This window comes from Stegastes partitus, unplaced genomic scaffold (genome assembly GCF_000690725.1).
Source record: "Stegastes partitus isolate 25-593 unplaced genomic scaffold, Stegastes_partitus-1.0.2 Scaffold1843, whole genome shotgun sequence".
Taxonomy (NCBI): Eukaryota; Metazoa; Chordata; class Actinopteri; family Pomacentridae; genus Stegastes; species Stegastes partitus.
Genome location: NW_007579574.1, coordinates 62,588 through 77,312, shown reverse-complemented (window position 1 = coordinate 77,312; position 14,725 = coordinate 62,588). Strand labels below are relative to the sequence as shown.

Here is a 14,725-nt window from a genome sequence, read left to right as displayed (position 1 = left end):
CAGGTGAAGAAGGGGGCCATGTCATTAGTTTTTCATCTTTAAGGACTTTACTGGCCAGCCACGCAGTGGAGTACTTTGATACATGTGATGGAGCGTTGTCTTGCATAAAAATGAAAGTCTTCTTGAAAGATGCAGACTTTTTCTTGTACCACTGCTTGAAGAAAGTGTCTTCTAAAAATTGGCAGTAGGTCTGAGAGTTGATTTTGAGTCCATTTTCAACCCGAAAAGGTCCAACTAGCTCATCTTTAATAATACCTGCCCATACCAGTACTCACCTCCACCTTGCTGCCGTCTGAGTCGAAGTGGAGCTCTGTGTCCGTTACTGATCCAACCACGGGCCCATCCATCTGGTCCGTCAAGAGTCACTCTCATCTCATCAGTCCACAAAACCTTTGAAAAATCTGTCTTCAGATATTTCTTGGCCCATTCTTGGCGTTTCAACTTATGTGTCTTGTTCAGAGGTGGTCGGGTTTCAGCCTTTCTTACCTTGGCCATGTCTCTGAGAACTGAACACCTCATACTCCTTGACATTCCAGGTAGGTTGCAGTTGTGGAATATGGCAGCACTGGAGGATAATGGGTTCCTGGTTGCTTCATGCTTGATTCTTCTCAAATCATTGGCGGTTAATTTGTGTCTTTTCTTCTCCACAAGTTTCTTGCGACCCTGTTGACTATTTGCAACAAAACGTTTGATGGTTCTGTGATCACGCCCCAATATCTTTGATATTTCAAGAGTGCTGCATCCCTCTGAAAGACTTTTTACAATTCTTGACTTTTCAGAGTCAGTTAAATCTCTTTGTTGGCCCATTTTTCCTGAGGAGAAGAATCTGCCTAATAATTATGCACACCTTGATATAGGGTGTTGATCTCCTTAGGCCACACCTTCCCTCGTTACACAAATACACATCACCTGATATGCACAAAATCCAATAAGCATTCAAGTTTATACAGCTTGGAGTTGGAAATTATGGATAAAATGATGATGTGGTCAAAATAATCACTTGCCTAATAATTGTGCACACAGTGTAGATTAAAGCTCGATCATACTGGTTTAAATAGGACAAGCTTACTTTGGAGAAATGTACAAGTTTGTAATGTAGCTTAAGAGAAAATAAAACTTAAATAGCCCCGAAGAAAATTCATGTGTTAGAAATGGCCCAGAAAAAACAAGACATAACATGAGAATAAATGCAGTGTGTGATAGAAAAGTGCTGAGATATAGTGTGATACATCACAAAAATAAAAACTTAGTAAGCTAAAATAAGGCTAGACTAGAAAAGAAAGAAAGTAGTAATGACACATGATAAGTAAATATGACATTAAATTACAAAGTAGGGCACAGAGGGAGACACAAAGTAGGAATTAGGAGGAAATACAAGGAGACGGATTGTAGTTTCAATCAGCAATAGCAGGTTTAATAGTATATAGATGACATTCAATGGAAAGTGAGGAAGAAAATGCGAGGAGGAGATAAGAAGAGACATTTTGAAAGAAAGAAAGTAGCATCAAACCAGATCCTGTCCTTCACACCACAATCCACAACTAAACAAAAAAGTGAAAGTTTGTTTGGTACCTGGTATTTATATCAGAGTGGCTCCTCTCGGCTCGTCCTCCAGCCTGTCTGTGGATCCTCCTCCTCCTCCTCCTCCGCTCACATATAACTGATGTCGGATCCATTCATTGACTGTGGCTGCAGCTGATGGTTTAGAAATGAGATAGCAGCGAGATAAACTGGATGTTTACTACCGGCGCTGAGAGTTAGCATGCAGCCGGAGCACGTTAGCTTGTCTCAGCAGCTCGCTGCGATAACGTTACCGGTCACACATGTTTAACGGTCAGACCGACGGTAACCTCACCGGTAGAGACACCTCGATGCTCCGAGTTCAACCTGTCGCTGTCCTGTAAGGTTTGTATCTCTAAATTTTCACTGAACTCATCTGTTAGCTTATTAACTTAGCATTTGCAGCAGCGTTGAAGCGAGCAGCAACTTTAGCTCTTTGCTAACTTGTTGGTTGCTGCTGCTACACGTCGGAAGTTATCCGCGAAACAGAAACGTAGTTTGACGCTTTGCTCTTAGTTTTGGTGCCTTAACGAAAGAAAATGCTCACAAGTGTCCTTTAGTTGATATGTTTAAAAATATATAATGTTAAATGCTTGCTGGAAGAACAGCATGTTGTCCCCCCCTGCTGGTGTCCTTTATAAAGAGACCGTCCTGTCCTGACCGGAAGAGGGTGCACTGTAAAAAATAAACACTTATCGACAGAATTTAAGCGTAAATTTTTTATTTTTTATTTTTTAAAATACAGATATCTTACAGATTTTCCACTTTTTCCTAAATTGCAGATAGTAACTACAGAAATGATGGAATAAAAAAAAATACAAAATAATAATAAAAAAAGGCCAAAGTAGCATTATTTCACAGATATCATGTGAAGAAAAAATGTGTATACTAAATTTTAAAGAACTAGTAAGTCATTTTTGTAGCTGATATTGTACAGATTTTCCTGTTTTTTTTTTGTTTCTTTGTTTTAATTGTTACAGATGATATCAAGTAAAATCAAAGGAAAAAAGTATAATTGACACAATGACTCTAAAACAAAGAGGCCAAAACCGTACATATTGTCCCCATTAAAAATCAGGATTTTTACACTTTTACGTCATTTACAACTTTATTTGAAACTCCTAAAAAAAAACATAGCATTATATACAATTGAAAAAACGGGTAACTCTATTTTTGTAGATTTTCAGAAAACTTCTTTTTTTGTTGTTTGCTTGAGATAATATCAATCAAACTGAAGTTTAGTGGATTTGACTCAGTAGAAATGACATTAAGTTTGATTGATATTGTCTGAAGGTTTGTGAAGATGGAGTTATCTGTTTTTGCAAATGAACTCCTCGATTATTTGCTGTTTTATTACTTTTTTTTAAAAATACATTTTGGTGCCAAATTTTCACAGGTTTTCTTTTACAGTGTAGCCACATGATGTCAGCAGTGTCATTACAGTATTACTAACAGGAGAAATACTGGTACTGCTGGTTCAGCTGAGTGGAAGAAGAGGTAACACTGAGATAGTCTGTGATGAGTAATGAGCTGTTTGAATGACGAGCTTAAAGGATGATCAACTGCCACTTAACCATTCAATTAATTATTTTGGATTATTTTTGTTTTTTTTACGAAAAAAAAAGTTAGAAATTTTCCGATTCCAGCCTCTAAAATGTGAATTTGTCTGGGATAAGACACTAAACGCTTGTCGTCGCTGTCTCCAGAAGGTGGGAGAGTCTGAGGCATTGTCTCTCACCTGTTTACAATTCAGTCCTGAGATCTCTCCCCAGGAAGCAACTACATCCACATCCAGCCACAAAAGACCCCAACGAACCCCATTGTGGCAGGGGGAGGTCTACCGACTCACACAATGAGGGGGAGAAGTAACAACCCCCCAGCTGAAACCAAAGCTTAGGTGTGAATGGCTCCTTTAGGATAGAAGTATCTGGAACTCCCAACTAGTCAGTCAGATGAGAGGTGAAACATCTTCAAGGAACTCAAGCAAGTCCAGTTGCTCCGATTAAACTACCAGAAGTCTCCTGAAGGGGCCGCTGCGTCCTTGCACCAGTACAGTACCTGAGTATATTTGGGTTGTGGACAAAACAATTTGACATCTTGGGCTCTGCGAAACACTGATTATGAATTTTCACTATTTTCTGACATTTAATAGCCCAAACAAAAATACTCAATTAAATAATCAACAGTGAAAGTAATCATTAGTTACAACAGGAAAAAGATGGAGTGAAGCTGACATTGTTTTATGTGAAAGTGTTAAAGTTAAATTGTCTTTTTTTCTTCTTATCTCAGAAACACTCCACAGTCGTCTGGGTTTCTGTTAACGCACACTTTTCATCAGTGTATTATCTTCTATAAACCTATCATCTGATGGTTGTGATGTTCAATACTTACCTATTTGCAACTTAACAAACACAACAGTTATTGCGTCCCCATACAAACCCTTACGTGGCTCACTGTAAATAATTACTGTTGCCACGCTCGAGGTCGGCTTTTATTGTCGTGAACTTTACAGCCCACCTGCTGCTTTCTGTCTTCAGATCTGCTCCCTGTGTTGAAACACCAGCACGTTTACTGTGTCAGGGGTTATGAAAAGTTCACAAATGAGTGATTATATTGTGTTTATTCTAATTATCATGCTCTTACAGTACATTTCTTTGTTTTTTTACCAGGTCGCTGAGAGAAGAAGAACCCTCCCCTGACAACCATGGCTCCACACCCAGTGGTCCAGGCGGTCATTGACCTCTCTTCAGGAGCCATAGGTGATTCAGAATAACATAATAATAGCTTTTTTAAATTTACCACCTTTCTGAAGCTACAGTTTCAATGTGCTACAACATGTGTTAAAATACAGGGGATGAAAACACCAAATGTATAAAAGAAGAAAATAACATAATCTCAAGGATAAAAACACCAAGCAGAACAACATAGTAAAATATAAAAGAACAACATGAGAGTGTGCATCATATGTTATATTTAACTCCTATGAAGGAATCGTGCAGCTCTTCTCCTGCTATGTGTGACGTGGAGACATTTTGATGACTCCTGTCTTTTTCCAGCTCGTTTCTCTCTCTGTGTTTCCATTGATAGCGCTCAGTGGAGTGCAGCCGTCCACGATTCTTATCTCTCTTTGCTTTGTGCAAACTGTGATTTTTTTTTTTTCCTCCTGTAGTTTTAATAACACTCTAGTTCGTGTCACTTCTGTTGCTGACGCTTTTCTCATCCTCCCAGGGGGAGCTGCATGTGTCTTCAGTGGGCAGCCACTGGACACAGCAAAGGTCAAGATGCAGACCTTTCCTACGCTTTACCGGGGATTCATCCACTGCATCGTGTCCACCTACAAACAAGTGGGTCTGCGTGGTCTCTACCAGGGCACCACCCCGGCGCTGATGGCCAATATCGCTGAGAACTCGGTGCTCTTCATGAGCTACGGCTTCTGCCAGCAGGTCATCCGCTTCACGGCCGGACTGCACAGTGACGCTGTGCTGAGGTAGGGGGATGTTCACCAGCCTGTCCTCCCTGTTAACACAAAACCAACCCTGAGAGTACGTGTGTGTCTCTAACTGTCTCTCTGATTAACCTTCCCTCTCTGTTAGCGACATGCAGAAAGCCTGTGCCGGCTCAGTAGCGTCCATCTTCTCCTCGCTGGTGCTCTGCCCCACCGAGCTTGTCAAGTGTCGACTGCAGGCCATGTATGAAATGGAGGCATCAGGCAAGATCGCAAAGAGCCAGAAGTAAGTAGCTTTTAAATAGTCACGCATATGTCTGTGTGACTGTACTGTAAGGATTACTTACTCTGACATTCCTTCATTTTTATGCTTGTGTGTTTCCTATTATCTAGTAGTTTAAGTTGTTTGCACTGCTTGTGCAAATATCGGGCAAATTCCTCAGGTTTCACTTTGTTGTTGAACAAATACGATGCCCTCAGGTAATACAAATGGTGTTACACCTCAAACCTGAATGGGGGGAAAAAAACAAGGAAATGTAAGTTTTGTCTTTCTCAAGGGAATATAGTAAAAACCAGAAGTTTACATACACTGTATACACAAAGCCCTGATCTCAATCCTGGAGAAAATTTGTGGGCAGAGCTGAAAAGGCGTGTGGAGCAAGGCGGCTTACAAACCTGACTCAGTTATACCAGTTCTATCAGGAGGAATGGGCCAGCGGTCACACCTCAATACTTTGGCTATTTATATTTCAAACAATTTCCCTTATGGATCAATAAACTTTATCTAAGTCTAGAGTGTTGCATCGATTTAAAAAATATTTTACAAGTTTTGACTTTTCAGAGCTCTTTAAACGTGTTTTTGACCAGTTTTATCTGAACTAATGAATGAATAACACCTGAAAATGAAAAGCATTCAAGTTGGAAAAATGTGCATAGAAATAACGGTAAGGTCAGAATACTTCCTTTTCAAATAATATTGCATGCTGTGTACATGTAGAAACAGTTAAACATTACATCTTATATAATCATAATTATGCTAATTCAAATTGAATGTATATTATATATGATTTAAAATAAAAATACTCAAACTTTAATGTAATATTTTAGAACAAATATTAAATATGAAATCTGCGTTTTACCAAAGGGAAAACAAATTGAAGTCTTTTTGTGTAATTTGCATTGACGTGTGTGCTGTGGTTCATATCGACTCTGAGCCTGCTCTGTGACGGCCCCCAATGGATTTGTTTTAGGCAGAGTTCAGAAATGTATACAGCCAGTGTTTCATGAATGCAGTCAAGTAAAATAAGTTATCTTTTGACACACTTATTTGTATTTATGTTTTGCCTCTGCTCTGTCTGAAGCTCGGTGTGGTCGGTGGTGAAATCCATCATGAGGAACGAGGGAATGGTGGGCTTCTTCCAGGGTCTGACCACCACCATAGCCAGAGAGGTCCCCGGTTACTTCTGCTTCTTCGGTGCCTACGAGCTCTGCCGCACAGCCTTCGCAGACTACATGAAATGTGACAAGGATGACATAGGTACCGTCAAAATACTCGGAGCAGAAATATATTTCACTCCTGTTGAAAACACGACCTTCAAATGTCAACCGTTGACGTCATCGCTTCAGACTCGAAGTGAAAAGCTTTTTATGCTGCGCTGATATTGAACATTCATACAAAAATAAATTTATCCTTCAAGCATGGTCACGAGGCATTATTGAAAGGCATTCTGGAAAAATTATAAAATTACTATAAAAAATAAACCAGAGGAGGTGATTTGAGTGAAAAGTGGAGGCTAGAGAAGTTAATTGGTGCCGTTTATCACAATGAATGAATGAGTTTTCCTTTTTACATTTTCCTATGAATGAAGATGTATTATGCTTCAGAAATCTATTTCCTCTTCATTCATATATGTTTGACATTGAATGTCACTGTGTTTGCGTCTAACTGGATACCGTGTGTGCTGAAGGTGTGGCTCCGATCGTGTTCAGCGGTGGTTTCGGAGGGGCCTGTCTCTGGCTGGTGGTCTACCCCATGGATTGTGTCAAGTCTCGGATCCAGGTCATGTCTATGACGGGCAAACAGGCGGGGTTTTTCAAAACCTTCATGACCATCGGTCGGACTGAAGGTAAGCTGGAGAGGAGGGGCTTGGCTTTGCTTTAGTTTGTTGTCCCTACAGTGATGTGTGATACCACTTATTGTCTGATGTCCAATCAAACCCAAGCTGGTGTCCCCTAAATCAGTATCAGTACTAATCTTGTTGGGTAAAAATGATTATGTTCAGAAAAGCAAATTATAAAATCAACGATGCTCATTTCCTTTTCCAGACATCTTGTAAGTGTTGCTGCTCTGAGAATCATCTAGAACCAGCAGAAATAAACAGGACTGATTGAGTTCCTCTACACTGCATGCTACGTGCTATTAAGCTTTAACCACTTTTGCAGTCTGTCAAAATACTGTGGGAAAGGAGGAAAATCTACAGGATGCTGCGTTTTTCAAATTGAAATGAAAAATGGAGTGAAAATCGTGAAAAACGTGAAATCGGTAAAGCCAAAATAAATGTCTAAATGATTCAGTAATCTGTCAGCTATCAGTCAAAACAAATGAGACTGGGTCAGTGGACAGCAGCTGCTCACAGGCCTACATTTAGTAGATAACGTTTATTGCTTATAAAGTAGATCGTTCAAAACAGATTGCAGTGTAATGAGTATTGGCAATAAAGCAGTCACTTTCACCGCATAGGCTTTGAAAATAATTATAAAGCTGTGGTAGAAGTCAACAGAAGCAGACGTGATTTGTTTCAACATGCTAGAGTTTTATTTTAAACAAAAAGACTAATTCTGCAGAAGAACTGAGAAGATAGAAAACCTCATGATCTCTTTATACCTTTCATTCAATGCAAAAACACACAATGCATCTTGGAGGAGCTCAGGCCAGGCTTCATCCATAGTGTCTATGTGGAGCGTGATTTCAGGTTCATGACAGAAGTTGACAATGTCGTGTTGGCTTCCTCAGCAGGTGACTCTTGTTCCAGACTTGGAGCCGGGTTACATTCTTTCACGGCAAAAACTAGTCAGGTTTCGCACGAGTGTGGCACAATCAATATTTCCAGCGTCTAGTTTCAGTGGTGATCATCTAAGATAATATTTAGACTATATCAAAGGTAATATAAAGCAATATCAGGAATATAATGTGAATGATAAATTTTAAATGTTTTAAACAGAGTAAACAGAATATTCCACATATTTCCCCCTTTTAAGACTCTAAAGTCTCATTTATTATCATATCTTCAGTCCGATACTACTGAAAATCCCTAGGAGAACTCTACACTCACAGCTTATGACCTTCTGAGCTATAATGAGACCTTCATTCTCATTACAATAGCGTCTCTGTTCCTCTGTGATGTAATCTGGGCTGTTACATTATTCTGCCTTGCAGGTGAATAATTAGGACGTCCACATTTCTAAGGGAACGACAATAAAGCAGAGAATAACACATTATTAAGTCTTACTCATGTAGAAGGTGCAGTTCAAGGATAAATACGCAGAATATACTGTATGACACAGTGAATACACTCTTTTTTTTAAATTGAATTGATGTGAGGTCAGTTCAGGGATTTAAATCTCAAGCGGAAGTTAAAAGTTTTATACAGATATTTATTGAGGCGTTTATTTAGTTCATTGCTTACTTCGTATTTATTTTTGTTCAATATCATATTTATTTCAATCAATTTTATTAAAACGGTATCTTATAGTTTGAAGAATTGTTTAAACATTGACACACAAGCCACAGCCTATACGGACATGAAGCACTACCTACAGTTGGTGATGATTGTTGCCATAGCTACGCCGTCGTTCTGTACGTGGATGTTTACTTCTGTTGCCAAAGGACTCGGTGATAGAAGTCTGTCTCGTCGTAGCAGCACCTTTCTTCTCCGCTTCAGTAGCTCGCATATGATTATGAAAAGAGGGGAAGAAGTATTCCCTATTAGTCAGGTCCAATTACTCTAGAGCCTGCTGGTAGCCACTCTCTACTGTGATAAAATACATGATTACTTTGAATCAGAGGATTATTTTTTTTTTGTCTAATGTATGAATTGATTTCTAAAACAGAATTGTTGTGATCCGAAGTATCAACTTGTCCAGCTCAAACCACACGCTGCTTGTATTCTGCATTCAGATGTTCTAGTAAAAAACATTCTTGGTTGACAAAGAAGAGAAGTTATTAAATCTAATGGTGCTGTTCTCTCCTGTGTAGGTGTGAGGGCGCTCTACTCCGGGCTCACCCCCACCATGGTGCGCACCTTCCCCGCCAACGGAGCGCTGTTCCTGGGTTACGAAGTCAGCCGCAAGCTCATGATGAAGCAGTTTGACGGCTAAACAGGTCCACAAGCGTAGCACAAACGTAGACGAAGCAGTGAACTGAAAGTATTACAGCCATATAACCTCACGTGTGGGATCTGGTTTTTCACCATTTCCTGCTTTTGGTTTTATCCAACTGAAACTGCCACACTCCATGACTTTTTAAGCTGTAACAACATTACCTTTGGCATAGTGTTTGTATCTAAATCCTACTATTCATATGGTTTTTTTTAGATCTGACTTTAACACTCCGAAAAAGCTGTCGCCAACATGCAGCGTATGAGAAACGGTACCGAGCAACCTCTTTATGACGAACACTCCAGTTTATTGTTTTATGTCTACCTCAACAAAGTCATACAAACATTTCTATATCTGCCAGGTGACGAGTTACATGAACAACAGAAACACTCTGTTGTGTCGCAAGGTTCTCTTTAATGCACAAACTGCTCAGCGCGTAAAGATTTAATGCAAAAAAGTCAAGTGGCGTATACGAGCTCATTGAAGTTACCTAAAACGTGTTGTAACGATAGCCTTCTACAATATGGAATCACTCACTGGTGGGTTTAAGATCACACCTCAGTTTTGTTTTTTTTGGTAACAAAACACGCAGTTCTGTCAATAAAAAGACAAATATGCTCAAACATTTGCTGACTTTTCAGACACTAGTCTGACAGGCTTCAAAACAAACGTCAAAGCCAGCCTGCTTTACGCCTGATTTGTCCTCATGCTCATTGTTTTTGAGTTGACACCTTATCTTCCACTCCTGTTGTGACTCCTTTGGGACCCAGCATTTGCCTTGTTTTTTTTAAAATACCTACCACTTTAGTTGTGTAAACTTTTATTTCTATGTCAATGAAAAAAACATCAGTTGCCTCATCATGTGCCATTTACACTCCATGGAGACACTCCAGTACTTCATCATTCATTTATTCAGAAATGTAGGTATTTTAAAAGTGTTGAGTTTGAGATTAGCATTAAGTATTTATATAGATATCAATCCTGATATTCATTGTACTAATACGACCTTCATTAAAGGTGTCGGTGAAGAACAATGTTGTCTTGTATTTTTCTTTTCAAAAGAGTAACACAATTAAGCACAGAGGTTGTTTTTACACCAATTTATTTAAAACTGATCAAACGATTACTAATACTGTGCATTTTCACAACACAATACACTGCATTGCATTCAAGATTCCTGTGAAGGTTAATATAACAAAGTATAAAGCATGAAATACACACACAAAAAATATATATATAACAATCTGTCGTGAAGCAGAGACAACAAAAATTTCCAAAAGAATATTTTATGCAAGTGCAGTCAGGCACACTGTCGTCGGTCTTCCAGCAGGGAGCACCAGTCGACTGTCAGCAGCTCACAGAACCTGTAAGTACAAAGAGTGGAGTTGATGTCAGGATTTTCTGTGAATATCTGAGAAGCGTGTGGGTTCAGATATCCTACAAGTGAGCAAAACCGACTGTGATGTTGTTTCAGACATGAGCTCAGCTTCATCTCACCCCTTTGCTGAGGCAGGTTCCACACAGGCAGCCGAAGAGCCCGTTGATCATCTGAACTGCACAGAGGATCAGCTGCAGGCAGCTGGTGGCCAACAGAGTGCTAAACAAGGCAATGTTAAACTGCACAATGTTCTCAGGCGATCTGCATATTCCCCACAACCTGCTGTCAGTCAGGTAGTTGTTGTCACTGCGCAGAAAGAGGAGCTTCATGAATGAGCAGGACTTTAGAAATTCAAACACGTGTCTTCAGAAAGTGACTCACCTGCCTTTAAAAGGCGTTGACCAGACCACGATACCTTTGCAGAGGGGCCCGTTCTGCAAACCGAGCACTGCCACAATGAAGCTGTACAGGGCACCAGCCACACCCACCGCAGCGAACGCAATTGATAAGAACATCTGAAGTGGTTGGAGGATAATCAAAGGTCAGGAACAGTTCTGATGCAGCTTATGCATTTTTAAAATCCCATTCAATTCATAAATAGAGCATGTCAGTGTTTAAGGAGGAGCAGGCTCTCTGCTGACCACTGGCATTTCATTCTAGGTAAACTGCAGGCCAAACCAAACACGCTGAAACAAGTTTGTTGGGGCTGCTTGGAGACTTGTGAAGCAGTAGTGTTATCACAACTGCCTGGAGCAAAACTCATTATCAGGAATGCACCTCTAATCTTGATGTTATTGAAACGATATACACAAGTAGCACTGAGGGTTCAAACACTTTTAAATGAGGTTTTTGCACGTGTCTTGAACTTTTAAATTTTCTATTTGCATTAAAAATGAAAAAAAAAGTGTCGCAGGTAATCTGTCTAGTTGTGCAATGATTTTGTGCAACATGCTTCTTATTTATCATAAATTTGCACTGAAGGTACATCTACAAACGCTATTTTTAAAGTCTTAATTGAATGAGTTAACTCTGATCCTGTTTCTGTGACATTCTGTTGCATGCATTTTCAATTTCCTATTTTTAATTTCTGCTGACTTGCTCTATCTTTAACTGTTTCCTGATAGTTTACAGATTACACATTTACTTTCTTGGCCACTGGCATAGGTAGCATGTAGTTTATATGGTTAATCATTTAAACTGAAGCCTCCCCTCGCCCATAACGGAGCACCTGAAACACCTTATTGTATTCATGACTCACCCCACAGCGATTTCCACAGCATCCCTGTTGCCCAGTCAAGTGAATGTAAAGCGCTGGTAGCAACACCTGCAGCAGGACACATGAGTTTGACAGCAGTTCAATTTAGCATCATCATTTAGTCCTCAACGCAAGGGTGCTTAAGGGTGCAATGATGGTTTTCATATTCTCTAAAGTGTCCCCTGTGTGATTCTTGTGCAAAAACATTTTATATCAAAAGTGGTTCAATTGACAGACGTTGTGGCACATTACATAAATAATGCAAACTTAACTGATGATACCTCTGGATTTGCTTTCTGATTAATCCCAAATTGGGTGTTATAGCGGGCAGGTGGTTCATAAACAGATAATGAATATCTTGATGCACTGAGGAAACACAGCGCTACAAACTCAGAAATAAATATGATTAAAAAAAGCGTTCATTGAGGCAGCTTTGGCTTGGATAGTCCCGCAAACACCAACCAACGTTTGCTGAAAACCTATCCCAGTAGGATAACATGTTTAACTGTAGTGGGTCTGCATTAAAAAGTGTGCTGTATATTAAGCTATAAAACCATTGGGACACACTGCAGAGGGCTGTCTTCATTTAGAATCTGCTAGAAAAGTTTTTCAGCAGTCACATTTGGGTGTGTCTCAGGAGAGTATCATGCAGCACAAAGTAGACCCTAAAGCACAAAAGTAGCACTCAGACAACTAAAATAGAGTGAAGAAACAATATTTTTAGGAGGAAGCACTGCGTAATATCTGAGAAAGGAATTTCCAGCTGCTCCTCGTCCAGAGTAGAGAGAAGATAACTCACCAGAACACCCCCTCCGACCAGGCCTCCCATGTACTTCACCTCCTCAGTTATATGTCCATCTTTGGCATATTTGATGTCCCCACCAGGAAAGAACAGCACGATGTTACAGATGATGGATATGATCGCTAAAGGGTACAGACTAACCGCAATGAAACGGGAACACCTTCCGGTACACATGTTGTCAGAGGGAGAAGAGCTAATCGACTGCTGTAAAACCTCGTCTTCAAAGGGTTTTAATCTCGGATGAAACTTCCTGTTCTCGGGGAGAGGTTCCACTTGAAACTGACCCAAAGAGGTAAATGCATTTGCAAAGGGAATAGAAACTGAGGGAGTGATGGGAGGGTGTGGGAGGTGTGCTGACAATCTGATAACATGGACAAACAGTCTGGGATAGGCTGCGGAGGTATACATGAGTCAGTCCATGGCAACTCTGAGAGACAACGCTTGTTTTGTTGAGTTATTGGAGGTAATGTGGACATTTTATGGTAAAAGATGTGACTATGTCCAGGTCACATGAGTCAGACGTGCTGTTTGCTGCTCATGTCACCACGACATAATTAGGTTTAGTGGAGTGATGAAACCTCCAAGATCGCAGTTTCAGAGTTACTCACATGTTGCTGTAATATATTTGGTGTTTCTGGATTATCTTTCGGGTGTTGCTTTAAGTCCCCCTATCCCTTACAGGATTTTTGGTGACATATTGTGACTGCAGGGTCACAGCATGGTTGGACTTCAGACCTGCGGCAGCACACTAAGTGGAGCAAGAACAACGTGTCATTGACATGCACCTCAACAAAAACACTGATAAATGACCACATTGTGGATGGTTAACCCCTTATAGGGCACTCCTTGAAGTACTTGGAAAGTGAAAATTTCAGCCTTTGGTTGTTATCAAAGGATATTTGAAGATATTCTTACTTTTGTGACTTCAAAAAAAAAAAAGAAATGTTGCAAATCAAGATGAATGAAGTTGCCACATATGGTAGTTTGACCGTCTATGATTTTAAAGAAAAATAAAAAATTCAACCTCGAGGAGAGACACAGGTTTGACATATTGAACGTTTAAGGAAGTTACCAAATATGGTCACTTGCCCCATAAAGGGTTAAAAAGTGACTGGGCAGGCTGCTTTTTTTTCAGTTTCTCAGCTGCAGTTATTGGATTTCTTCAGAAAACTGAAGGAAATTAAACTTTTTTTTTTTTTTTGGGGTGGGGGGTGAATAAGTCATACATCCCAAAACATCCGTGGTATCCAAGCAACACTTGGCTGAGGCAACATTAACCATTGTAGGTTAATCATTGACCGGTTGTAAGTGTGGATAGTATTCTGAAGAATCTGACTTCCCTTTTTCACCAGAGGAACACTATTATTTTAAGGGCTGTATGAGTTGAACACTATTTATGACTACTGTCAGTCTGCTTTACCAGCCATCAGAGCAGAGCAGCCATCCTCTGAAGCAGTTTTGAAGTTTGCAACTGCAGCAGACATATATATATATATATATAATGTATTAAACATGAACAAATATAATTGTGTGCTTAGAGATGTCATTTGCTTTTATTTAAAAGGTCACTGCATGAAAATGACGTACAGTAACATTGTGCTGACAACACAACACACATCAATAGCAGTGGATCAGCAGCATATTCTTTAATTAGTTTATTTCAAATTGACTGTTTTATTATCAATTATTTCTATTACTGCGATGTAAAAAAAAAAAAAGTTCTAAAGCCAAATAATACAGGACAATAATGGTAAATAATCATCTAATTTAAATGAGTTATTTAGCAATTAATTAGTTATTAGTAATAAGTTATTTGCTGTTATTTAAATACATTTTCTAACCTTGAAGATTTTTTTTACTCCCTAAAATTTTTTCTTGGCCCCAAAAATCCAGCGCTGCTCCAATTTT

At 39.5% G+C, this 14,725-nt stretch overlaps 2 protein-coding genes across 2 annotated transcripts; one reads left to right on the top strand and one right to left on the bottom strand.

The window, feature by feature from the left end:
* The first annotated feature begins 1,877 nt into the window (after window positions 1-1,877).
* Window positions 1,878-10,413, top strand: slc25a15b (solute carrier family 25 member 15b). Its single transcript, XM_008302602.1, has 8 exons — window positions 1,878-1,905; window positions 4,230-4,319; window positions 4,789-5,047; window positions 5,154-5,291; window positions 6,367-6,542; window positions 6,973-7,131; window positions 9,261-9,386; window positions 9,599-10,413. Exons 2-7 carry the CDS (start codon window positions 4,265-4,267, stop codon window positions 9,380-9,382), a joined length of 909 nt encoding a protein of 302 aa, XP_008300824.1. The 5' UTR covers window positions 1,878-1,905; window positions 4,230-4,264; the 3' UTR covers window positions 9,383-9,386; window positions 9,599-10,413.
* Window positions 10,414-10,467: 54 nt separating this feature from the next.
* tm4sf21a (transmembrane 4 L six family member 21a) lies at window positions 10,468-13,122 on the bottom strand. The gene is made up of 5 exons (XM_008302601.1): window positions 12,815-13,122; window positions 12,019-12,084; window positions 11,142-11,275; window positions 10,880-11,066; window positions 10,468-10,746 (listed from the first exon to the last, which is right to left on the bottom strand). Exons 1-5 carry the CDS (start codon window positions 12,989-12,991, stop codon window positions 10,738-10,740), a joined length of 573 nt encoding a protein of 190 aa, XP_008300823.1. The 5' UTR covers window positions 12,992-13,122; the 3' UTR covers window positions 10,468-10,737.
* Between the last annotated feature and the right edge of the window lie 1,603 nt (window positions 13,123-14,725).